Genomic DNA, 12862 nt, shown 5'->3' with positions numbered 1-12862 from the left:
CAGGATGGAAATAAGCTGTGGGTGTATTCAGAGAACAGTAAGAATAACAGGGGGACTCAAGGTAGAGGGCAGTGGGAAAACTGATGAGATTAGTCCAGAGAGCAGGCAAGAACTAAGACACGGACATGAAGAGTTTGGATTTACTCTAGATGGCTTGGAAAGCCCCTAGAAAGCTTTAGGCAGGAAAGTAGGACATACTGATTTAGATTTTAGGAAGATCACCAGGAACACAAGAGGCAAGCATGAGGGAGAGAGACCAGAGCAGGAGGCTAATGATAAGAGATGCTGTGTTTCGTTCCCCCCCTTTTCTGTTTATTATCAGGCCAAAGCCGCATGCTGGAGCTCATAGTTGCAGGAAGCCTCATAGCTGTCCTTGAACTGATCCCCAGCAGGAGAGTTATACTGATGATGCAGGTGCTGTGGGCCTGGAGTAGATAGATGCAAGCAATGGTAACTTGCAGAGGGTCCTTTAACCTGCCTCTTCACTAGGGGTGCATGAACGGGGTTTGAAATGTTTTGTTGTTTTCTTCTGGGGAGGAGTTCTAACTTCTTGCCAGTTTGTCAGAGGGGTGTTTGACCTTCAAAAGGTTAACCTTTGATAGTGTGTTGAGCACTGTGGGAGGTGTCATAGGAGTTACAGAAAACAAAAGCACCCGTGGGAGCTCCTGCTTTCTAAGTGCTCGTAAGTTAAGGACAAAGGGAAAACACAGATATAATTAAGAAGAAAAATGGTGAAGCCAGGAGCGGGCAGACCAGATCATGTGGTATTCAGGACAAATATTAAAAGAAGAAATCTTTTCCCTTTAAGTTTCTTTTCCTCACAGTTTTGCTTGTAGGTCTGGAAATGTGTTTTGCTTTATGGTCAATGTTCATAAAAGCCACAAGATGGCGAGGTTGCTCCTTAAAATGAATGTGAATGAAGTTAAGGGGTGGGAGAAGAGAGACAGAGAAGAGAGAGAGGGAGAGAGAGAGACAGAGAGAGAGGGAAAGAGAGAGAGAGAGAGAAGAAAGAAAGCGAGAGAAAGAATGAATGAATGTGTGGCGTTCCTCTCTGATTTTCCATAACCTCCTTAATTTTCCTTACCCCATTACTTGAATATGCAATAAAACTGACATGCTTAGATTTCTTCTCTTTAGTTTAGGTTTTGATTATACTTATTTTGGAATTGTAAGCTAAAATAAAATTAAAAAGAACTATCTGGATCCCAGGCTTATCATTTTTTCAGCCTTTTAATAAATTATTAATAAATCAATCTTCACGTTGCCAACAGAGTAATCTTTACAAAATACTATTTGATAATATCAGTTCCCAGCTTTAAAACAGCTCAGAGTCTGGAGCCTGCTTCAGATTCTGTAGCTCCCTCTCTCTCTCTATCCCTCCCCTGCTTGTGCTCTTCTCTGTCTCTCAAAAATAAATAAATGTTAAAAAAAAAAAAAACCCTTTTGGGGATTGGGAGGGAGGGGAGGGTGGGTGATGGGTATTGAGGAGGGCACCTTTTGGGATGAGCACTGGGTGTTGTATGGAAACCAATTTGACAATAAGTTTCATAAAAAAATAAAGAAAAAGAAAAAACAAAAACAACAACAACAAAAAAACCCTTTCTATTTATTGTCAGAAATATTGGTTAATACTCCTGGTAGTCAGTATTCAGATAGTTAAGGTTAAGTGTAGGATGAAAAGGTGGAATAATTTTTTTTTTAAATTTTTTTTTCAACGTTTATTTATTTTTGGGACAGAGAGAGACAGAGCATGAACGGGGGAGGGGCAGAGAGAGAGGGAGACACAGAATCGGAAACAGGCTCCAGACTCTGAGCCATCAGCCCAGAGCCCGACGCGGGGCTCGAACTCCCGGACCGCGAGATCGTGACCTGGCTGAAGTCGGACGCTTAACCGACTGCGCCACCCAGGCGCCCCTATAATTTTTGACTCATATTGTTGCAGGATGATCAAGTGCAATGGTCAAGAAAGAGTTCTTGAGAGGTTGTACGGTGCAACTTACGAAATTTATTTGAGAAGCACGGGGACAGGACCTGGGGACAGAAAGAGCCCCACTTTTTGCTGTATGAAGCTGGTGATTATATGCTTAGTGCTTAATGGTGAGAGGACATACCGGGCATATTAGATCATAACTGTCTTCTTCAAATTTCTACTCATAAAACTACCTTTACACGATTTCCCTCATACTTATCGTTCAGTTCGATATTAACTGTCAGTGGGATGTACAGGCAGTCATGAGACCCTTTAAGATAAATGTAGCAACCAGCGCATGTTTGATCCTTGTCAGCACTACGCAGGCTATAGGTCAGCCTTCTGGGCTAAAGGTGAACATTTTTCTGCTCCTGACCCTCGTCAGTATTACAAGATATATATATTTTATCATTGTCCGCTTCTTCTCCAAAACGAACATATGCAAGCTTTCAAGTACAAAAATTTTCAATTTTTATGTATTATTAAATAACGTAATTGCAATGCTTAGAATATTTATTGTCATCATTTCAACATACCTCAAGGTAGTTTTCTTTTTGTTATTCTCAACATGTTGTGGAAAGGGTAAGCTACTGCATTATTAGTATACTGATTAAGACATATTTATTAATGAAGTGTATTTAGCCCTTGATGTAAAATACACTTTGCTTATGCTGTCTTATCAAATAAAATCCTCATAAGAAATCTATGAGATAAGTGTGAATATTGCCATTTTACAGATGACGACATTGAGGCTCAGGAAGATCAAATAAATTGCTGATGATTTAGTAGTTGGCAGAACTATAATGTGGATCCATGTTTTTTTTCAGTCCTGAAAACTCATCTTCTGACTCAGTATGCCCTACTGTCTCCATGAGAGCAACTACATCTCTCTTTAAAAGAAGTACTTGGGGGCACTTGGGTGGTTCAGGTGGTTAAGTGTCCAACTCTTGGTTTTGGCTCCGGGCATGATCTCATGGTTTGTGAGTTCAAGCTGCATGTTGGCCTCTGCACTCACAGAAAAAAATAGCTAAAAGAAGTTAGATGAAAAAAAAAAGTACTTGGAAGTTGTAATTTAAAGTAATTTGGTATTTGTGCTTCCTCTTTGTTGTAAACTGAACAAGAAAATTTGTATCACGAGGCCACTATTTTGGTGCACTTTTATTTAGCCTGTTGTTTGTTTTTCTGAGCATATTTTCCTGCAGGCCTTTATTTAGAAGACTCCATATAGAGTTGTGCTGATGGGCCTTGATTGATTTGAGGGATTTGGACTCCTAATTCCTGAGCACCTGAGAGTGGACTGAAACTTAATTCCTTCTCTTGACTTCCTGTTGAGCTAACAGGTTTTTTTAAATTTTAATTTTTATTTAACTTTTTTGGAGAGAGAGAGGGTGGGGACAGAGGGAGAGGGAGAAAGAGAATCTTTTTTTAACGTTTATTTACTTTTGAGACAGAGAGAGACAGAGCATGAACGGGGAAGGGGCAGAGAGAGAGGGAGACACAGAATCGGAAGCAGGCTCCAGGCTCTGAGCCATCAGCCCAGAGCCCGACACGGGGCTCGAACTCACGGACCGTGAGATCGTGACCTGAGCTGCAGTCAGACGCTTAACTGACGGAGCCACCCAGGCGCCCCATGAGAAAGAGAATCTTAAGCAGGCTCTAAGCTCAGTGTGGAGCCCAGCTTGGAGCCTGATGCATCGCTCGATCCCATGACCCTGAGATCATGACCTGAGCTGAAATCAAGAGTCAGATGCTTAACCAACCAAGCCACCCAGGCGCCCCAACGTTCCTCTCTTATGGTGGAGCTTTTCTCTGCTCCGGGGGGCCTGTTTTATGTTGGAGATACCAGCTGTTTAAAAACTATTGTGTGGAATACTGGAAGGCTGGTCTAGAGCGCCCTTTACAGTTGTAAATTAACTGCCCTGGAATATAAATTCACTCCTAACGCTTGGTATTAATTTTTGTATTTCTGGAGAAATATTGCCTTATGCTTTATTTCCCATTATATTCCCTTCATATCCCATTTTTGCTTTTCTAAAGATTTAAAAAGTAACAGTTCAGAATTTACAAGTTTTGCTTCTGAAACTGGAACACCAGCATGGCAGAGTCTAGGATTTTGTGTGAATAGTTTTTACCTGAGTCAAGACTTTTTATGGTTTTTACTTTGTTCTTCATATAATAGTTTCAGCTGAAAAATAAGTGTAATGGAAAGAAGATTGTCTATGAATAAATAATTACGGAAGTTGCTAATGGATTTATTATATGATTCTTCCAACTTTTATTTATGTGAAACTTTCCATAATAAGGCATATAGGAGATACCTGTTGTGACATCTTTTCTGTCATCGGTACTGATAAATATAACTTAATCTTGAACCACTTTAATTTCTTTTTTAAAATTTTTTTTTTTCAACGTTTATTTATTTTTGGGACAGAGAGAGACAGAGCATGAACGGGGGAGGGGCAGAGAGAGAGGGAGACACAGAATCGGAAACAGGCTCCAGGCTCTGAGCCATCAGCCCAGAGCCCGACGCGGGGCTCGAACTCACGGAGCGTGAGATCGTGACCTGGCTGAAGTCGGACGCTTAACCGACTGCGCCACCCAGGCGCCCCAAACCACTTTAATTTCTTAATACTAAGTGATAATTTTATCTGGAGATTTTGTTTTACATATCCATCTTTTTTTTTCTTTTTTTCCCAAGCTAAATGAGAAATAATTGACAAAATTGTATATATTCAAAATGCACAATGTGTTTCCATATCTTTGCTATTGTGAATAATGCTGCACTGAATATGAGAGTCCACATACCTTCTTGAGATACTGATTTCATTTCCTTTGAATATATACCCAGAAGTGGTATCATATGGAGTTCTATTATTAATTTATTTTTCTGAGGAATTTTCATAATGTTTTCCATAATAGCTATACCAACTTACATTCCTACCAATAGTGCTCAAGGGTTCCTTTTTTTTTTCTAGAACCTTGCCAACATTTGTCATCTCTTGTCTTTTTGATAATAGCCATCCTAACAAGTGTGTGGTGATATCTCATTGTGGGTTTGATTTGCATTTCCCTGATGATTAATGAAGTTGAGCATCTTTCATGTGCCTATTGGTCTCTTGTTATGTCTTCTTTGGAAAAATGTTTATTCAGGTCCTTTGTTCATTTTTAAATCAGATTATTTGTTTTTTTTTCTATTTGGTTGTATGAGTTCCATATAAATTTTGGATATTAACACCTTATCAGGTTACATGGTTTGCAAATACTTTCTCCCATTCTGTAGATAGACTTTTCATTTCTGATTGTTCCCTGTGCTTTGCAGAAGCTTTTTAGTTTAATGTAATTCCATTTGTCTATTTTATCCTATGTTTTTGGTGTCATATCCAAAAAATTATTGCCAAGGGCAATGTGAAGAAGCTTTCTCCTTATGTTTTCTTCTAGAACTTTTATGATTTCAGATATTACAGTTAAGTATTTAAACCATTTTGAGTTGATTTTTGTGTATAGTGTAATATAGGGATACATTTCATTCTTTTGCATGTGGAGATATATTTATATTTATATTTATATTTATATTTATATTTATATTTATATTTATATATGCATATATATATATTTTTTTCCCCCAGCACCATTTATTGAACAGAATGTCAATTAGCATTGTGTGTTCTTGGTACTCTTGTCAAAGATTAGTTGACCATATATTTGTGGTTTTTGGGGGGCTCTGTATTCAGTTCCATTGGTCTATTTGTCTGTTTTTATGCCAGTACCATGTACTGTTTTGATTACTGTAGCTTTTAATATATTTTGAAATCAAGAAATGTGGTGTTTCCAGCTTTGTTCTTATTGCTCACAATAGCTTTGGCTATTTAGGGTCTTTTCTGGTTTCGTATAAATTATAGTATTATTTTTTTAATTTCATAAAAAGTGCCATTGGGATTTTGATACAGATTGTGTTGAATCTGTAGGTGGCTTCGGGTAACACTGACATTTTAACAATGTTAATTCTTCCAGTCCAAGAGCTTAGGGAATCTTTCCATTTAATGTGTCTTCTTCAGTTTCTTTCATTAATGTCTATAATTTTCAGTGTACAGATCTTTTATCTTTTTGGTTAATATATTACAAATGTTTTATTGTTTTGATTCTGTTGTAAATAGGGTTGTTTTCTTAATTTCTCTTTCATATAATTTGTTGTTAGTGTATAGAAATGCAACAGATTTTTGTATATTGAGTTTGTATCCTGAAATTTTATTAAATTTGTTTATTTTCACAGTTTTTGGTGGAGTCTTAAGGGTTTTCTATATGTAAGATTGTATCATTCACAGACAATTTTACTTTTCCTTTCTGCCTTGGATGCACTTTTTTTTTCTTCAGTTAATTTGCTTAATTACTCTGGCTAGGTCCTCAAATACTATGTTGAATAGAAGTGGTGAGAGTGGGTACTATTTTCTTGTTCCTGATTTTAGAGGGAAAGCTGATAACTTTTCACCATTTAGTATGGTGTTAACTCTGGTTTTGTCATATATGTCCTTTATTAGGTTGTGGTACATTCCCTGTATACTCAATTTGTTGAGAGCTTTTATGATAAATGGATGTTGAATTTTGTCAGATGCTTTATCTGTATCTATTTACATGATCATATGATTTTTATCCTTCATTTTGTTGATGTGATGTATCACATTGACTGATTTGTGGATGTTGAACCATCCTTGCATTCCTGCAATAAATTCCACTTGATCATGGTGTATTTAAAATGTTCTGTTGGATTCAGTTTGCTAATTGATCAGGGTTGATCAGGGTTATTAGCCTGTAATTTTCTTTTCTTTAGTGTCCTTGTTGGTTTTGGTGTCAGGATAATACTGGCCTTGTAAAATGAGTTTTGAATCCCTCCTCTTTTAGATTTTGGCAGTTGTCCAATACATAGGTTGTCCAATTTGTTGTTGTATAATTGTTAATAATAGTCTCTTGTGTCCTTTGTATTTCTGCGGCATCAGTTGTAACTTCTCTTTCATTTCTGATTTTACTTATTTCAGTTCTGTCTCTTTTTTTTCCTTGGTTATTCTAACTAAAGATTGTCTATTTTGTTTATATTTAAAAAAAAAAGAGATGTTAGTTTCATTGATCTTTTCTGTTATCTTTTTAGTCTCTATCTGTTCTGATTTTGGTTATTTCCTTCTGTCTGCTAATTTTGGGCTTAGTTTGTTCTTCTTTTCCTAGTCCTTGAAGTGTGAAATTAGGTTGTTTATCTGAGATCTTTCCTTTTTCTCAATGTAGGCATTTATCACTGTAAACTTCCCTCTTAGACCTGCTTATATATTATATATTACAAGTTTTGTCAAGTTGTATTTGCATTTTTATTTGTCTCAAGATGTTTATTTATCTTTTGATTTCTTCTTTGACCCATTGGTTGTTTAGAAGCATGTACATAAATATTTACAAGTGTTATATCCTCCCGTTGGATTGACTTTTTTTTAATCATTACACAATACCTTTGTTTATCTCTTATTAGAGTCTTTGGCTTAAAGTCTATTTTACTTGATATAACTATAGCTACCCTTGCTTTCTTTTGGTTTCATTTGCATAGAATATTTTTTCTATATTTTCATTTTCAATCTGTGTGCTTAAAGTTTAAGGAAGTCTTTAGTAGGCAGCATATAGTTGGGTCTTTTTTTTTTTTAATCTATTTAGCTACTCTATGTCTTTTGATTAGAGAACTTAGTGCATTTGTATTAAAGTAATTATTGATTAGGTAAGGACTTAACTGTGTCATTTTGTTAATTGTTGTCTGGTTGTTTTGTAATTGCTTTGTTTCTTCCTTTCTCTTTTGTTTTTTTCTTTTATGATTTGATGATTTTCTGTGGTGGTATGCTTAGATTTCTTTCTTTTTTGTGTAGCTGTTATAGGTTTTTGCTTTCTGTTACCATGAGGCTTACATAAAATATCTTATAATTATAGCAGTCTATTATAAGTTGATAACAACCTAATTTAGATGTATATATTTTTACATTCTTTCCTGACATTTTAATGTTTTGATGTCACAGTTTATATTTTTTATATTATGTATCTATTTAGAAATTACTATAAGTCAGGCAGAGAAAGACAGATACCATATGTTTTCACTCTTATCCTGAGAAACTTAATAGAAGACCAGGGGGGAGGGGCAGGGGGAAAAAAAAGTTACAGAGAGAGAAGGAGGCAAACCATAATAGACTCTTAAATACTGAGAACGAACTGAGGGTTGATGGGCAGTGGGGGAGAGGGAAAAGTGGGTGATGGGCATTGAGGAGGGCACCTATTGGGATGAGCACTGGGTGTTGTATGGAAACCAATCTGACAATAAATTATATATACAATAAAATAAAAACCTACAACCTAAAAAAAAAAAAGAAATTACTGTAGTTATGGGAGTTCTTAATACTTTTGTCTTTTAACTTTTATATTACAGTTATATAAGTGACTTACCCACCACCATTACAACATTAGAGTTTTCTGAATTTAGCTATATATTTACCAAAGTGTCATACTTTGATAAATTTAATGTAACCAGTTAGCACTCTTTTGTTTTCATACCTTGCAAGGCTGGTCTAGTGGGGATAAATTCCTCCAGCTTTTGTTCATCTGGGAAATTCTTTATTACTCCTTCAATTCTGAAAGGCAGCTTTACTGAATAGAGTGTCCTTGGCTGGCAATTTTTTTTATTTCAGCACTTTGAATATCTCATTTTACTCCCTTCTGGCCTGCATAGTTTTTGTAAAATCTACTGTTAGTCTTATGACAACAGTAGCAACAAGTTGCTTTTCTCTTGATGGTTTTAAGGTTCTCCCTTTGGCAGTAAGTTTTGACAATTTAATTATAATGTGTCTGGGTGTGAGTCTCTTTAGATTCATCTTTTTTTGGTATTTTTGGGCTATCTGGATCCAGATATCATGTTTTTTCTTTCAGATAAGGGAAGTTTTTAGGCACTATATCTTTAAGTAAACTTTTGCCTCTTCCTCTGCCTCTCTTCTTCTTCTGGGACCTCTATAATATGTATATTGGTCTTTTTGATGATGTCCCATAAGCCCATAAGCTATTTTCACTCATTTTCCTTTTTGTTCCTCTGATTGGATGTATTCCACTGCCTGTCTTATAATTCTCTGATCTTTTCTTCCAGCTGATCTAGTCTGTGGTTGAATGCGTCTACCAAATTTTTCACTTTAGTTATTGTATTCTTCAGCTCTATGATTTCTGTGGTACTTTTAAATGTTTTCTCTCTCTTTGTCCAAATTTTCACTTTGGTCATGCATTACTTTCCTGTGAAGTTCTCACTTTGGCCATGCATTGCTCTTCTGATCTTGCCTTTATGATTGTTATTTCAAACTCTCTGTCAGAAAAATAATTTCCATTTCCTTCAGGTCAGTTTCTGGAGATTTACCGTGTTCTTTTGTTTGGAACATATTCCTGTTTCTTCGTTTTCCTTGATTCTCTGTGTTGGTTTCTATATATTAGCTAAAACAGCCACCTCTCTCAGTCTTGAGACCAGTTTTGTATAGGAGACAAACCTCATTAATCACCCTGGCCTGAGCTCCAAGTTTCCTCTCAAATCTTTATGATTGCCCAAGCCATTGTGTTTGTTCTTCATGTCTTTTGCTGGTTGAGTGTGTGCCAAGATCCATCAGTGTCCCCAAAGGGATGATAGCAGTTAACACGTACATGTAGGTTTATTAGAAGCTGGTCCTCAGACAACACCTGAGAAAGTATGCATTCAAACTCCTTCTGTGGAGAAACTGGGAGATAGGTGTTTTTGTGCTCTCTTTCTGTGCTGAGCCTGATGTATAGCCATGGAGTTTGCCTGTTTATTTATTTATTAAAAAAATTTTTTTTAACGTTTATTTATTTTTGAGACAGAGACAGAGCATGAACGGAGGAGGGGCAGAGAGAGAGGGAGACACAGAATCGGAAGCAAGCTCCAGGCTCTGAGCCATCAGCTCAGAGCCTGACGCAGGGCTCGAACTCACGGACCGTGAGATCGTGACCTGAACTGAAGTCGGATGTGCAACCGACTGAGCCACCCAGGCGCCCCAAAGTTTGCCTGTTTAAAAACTGCTTCTTTATAGCAGGTATAGCACTGTGGGACTTGTGAATGTAAACCCACATTGGCTGTCAGAGTCAGGTGATCTGAGGGCCCATCCCTTGGGCAATAGTTACAAAAGCCTGGGTGCCAGACATGTGTAGAAGCTCTTTCCAGAGAGATGCTGGTGACCTGGTGTTATTATTGGAGTATGAACCACTAGCTCTTTTGAATTCCAGGTAGAATTGCAGTCAGCACCTAGATATATGTTGATTACAGTCCAAATCCTCAGGTGGTAGCTTATAAATTATGCAGTGAGACCATTTGTAGGGAAAAGCTGGGAGATGGACGTTTTTGCCTGCTCCCTCCGTGCTGATCCCTGGGAAGATAGCTTGTGGTTAGTGTTTATGCACCTGTCATTGACTCGTTTTTGTTTGCTTTAGTTCTGCTTTAGTCCTGCTGGATCTCAGAGCGAGGTGCTTTGGGAGCCTTTCCCTCAGGTGGGAGCCTTAAAAGTTGGGACACCTGATATGTGGCCCAAACCTTTTACTCCTGAAGGAGAAGTTGGAGCTGGGAGTTTCCTCTTGATTGGATGGTGCTGTGCCAGGAGTGGGGTTTATGGCAGGAGTGTGACTCAGCCTTTCCTGCCCATTCAGATGTGGGTATTTTCTCCATTACACCATGTAGGAGTCAAACAACTAATTCTGGATTTCTCTCAGAGGGAATTAGTCCACGTGGAGCTGTGCATTTGGTGTGTCTGTGGGAGGAGGAAAATTCAGGCACCTCCTAGATTGCAATTTTGGTCAAAAACAAAACAAAACAAAAAGTTCTTTGGTTTCTTTATTAATTTAGTTGCTATGGATTATTTCTTTTAATGTATTTTATGTAACAAGTATTCACTTATTCAATACATGTTATTGAATACTATTCTTGATGCTGTGAACCCAGCAGTGAATCAGATGGAAAAAAATTCTGGAGCACACATTTTGGTATGGAGGAGACAGACTAAATCAGTAAACATATAGCTATGTTATATATCTTGGGTTGAGTGCTATGAAGACAAATATAGTCAGATAAGGCAGATTAAGAGTGAGAAGGGAGAGTGCTCTTTCATAAAAGTTCTTTGGGGAAGGCCTCTCTGGTAAGGAGACATTTGAGTGCAGATTTGGAGGATGTGAGGGAGTGATGTATATGGATATATGGAATGAAATGGGGGGAGAATGTCCCAGGTAACTGGAGAGGCAAGCAAAGGCCCTGAGGCACCCCTTTCTGGGTTTCTAAAGTAAGGTATACAGGAAATTTCAGCTAATAGCTTACGGATCTGGAAGGCTTTTCATGTGTTCACTCTTTGGTTGATAACATGGTATTTGGAGACAGATTCATGTAGCACCTGAAATACTCTTTATTATTCAACCATAAGTGCCAGGACTTAGGAACCTAGGAGAGCAGGAGAAACTATTTCTTGTGTTCTCTTGATTTTTGCTGGAGGAAAAAAAATAATACCTTCACCTTCTGTTTGTAATCTTAGAACACACTGTTAGGTCATGCAATCATATTATTTATGTTCAAAGTTTTTAATCATCATTTGTGTATATATTTTTGCATACCTGAGAAAATATGTAAACAGATTCCAGAGGGACATTGGTTTATTGTTTTATTTTACTTTGTATTATTGGCTTGTACAGAACAAGAATAACATATATGATTGGAGTCTGGGAGTGAATTAGGCTTAGGCATAAAGGAGTAAGACGGGTGGAGGAAAGGCAAATTGGAGAATTTTATTTCCCTCTGTAAAGGGAAGAGCTGTTACTTACTCTAATTGATTGTTGCATGGACCTAGTTTTGAACTTATTTTCTGATTTTTCAAGAAAAGCCAGAGATTTGCATTTTATGTGTTATCTCCTGCTTTTTAAACAGCTGGAAACTCAATAAAAACATTCCAGGACACTCTTCAGGCCAGACAGAACATTCATGCAGGTGGGATTCAGACCTCGAGTTTCCAGTTTGCACCCTTTTGGGGTATAAGATCATAAATAATTTTTGTTGCTTCCTTTCAAGGGATACTATTATATGCCTTGTAATAGTAATAAATTGCTGCAAGATTTCTGGATACAAAGAGTTTTTAACACATTATTGTACCATTGCTCCCCCGGCTTGTTACTGACTATGTCTATTCTTGTCTTAGGGTACGGTCAGACAGGTCCACTGTCTCAGCGAGCTGGTTATGATGCTGTTGCCTCTGCTGTTTCTGGTCTGATGCACATCACAGGGCCTGAGGTAGGTATCATTCTTTAGCTTTAGAATATTCATAAATTTACTCCCTGTTTCTTTCCAAAGGGATTTTCCTCTTCATTAACCTATAAGCCTAAATTTGAGTTAATTTTATAACAATCTTTTTAAAAAGCAAGAAGCAACAGATCAAGCGATGAACACATTTTCTGCATGTATCGTATTGTTCAAGCTTGGTATAGGCACCCGGATGTAACTTAGGAATAGTCCTTCTGTCAAGTAGAATGGCTGACTAGACCGTACCTTCATTTGGCATATGTACAGAGCGGAAGGTCTCTTTTTCCTTCTGGAGTATTAATAAGTGGTTATGTATTTAAAAATTTGTTGCTTAAAGCGTCAGGTGGAGTTGTGTCTGATTTGTTATATACATTAGGTTCTGACAGTGGGAGAATTATTTGATTTTATAACGAACCCTCTTTATTAATAATAGGTTGGGAATTTCCTAAAAAATGTAGAGATGACTAAAATGTGTTTGGTTGACTTGAAGACTCTTAGAAAATGGACTCTGTGAGAAAACGGTAAGAATGGCATGGAAGTTAAAAAGAAGTGTGAAAGTC

General features: G+C 37.3%; 1 protein-coding gene across 2 annotated transcripts in view; it reads left to right on the top strand.

Moving 5' to 3' along the window:
• The window catches only part of SUGCT (succinyl-CoA:glutarate-CoA transferase), a 765867-nt gene that overhangs the window by 91004 nt on the left and 662001 nt on the right, over positions 1 to 12862 (top strand). For both annotated transcript variants that reach the window (XM_030307713.1, XM_032592372.1), the window contains exon 7: positions 12202 to 12293. In XM_030307713.1, coding sequence (XP_030163573.1) covers positions 12202 to 12293 — 92 coding nt within the window. The remainder of the gene's footprint in view (positions 1 to 12201; positions 12294 to 12862) is intronic.

This window comes from Lynx canadensis, chromosome A2 (assembly GCF_007474595.2).
Source record: "Lynx canadensis isolate LIC74 chromosome A2, mLynCan4.pri.v2, whole genome shotgun sequence".
Classification (NCBI taxonomy): Eukaryota; Metazoa; Chordata; class Mammalia; order Carnivora; family Felidae; genus Lynx; species Lynx canadensis.
This window is presented reverse-complemented; position numbering and strand designations above follow the sequence as displayed.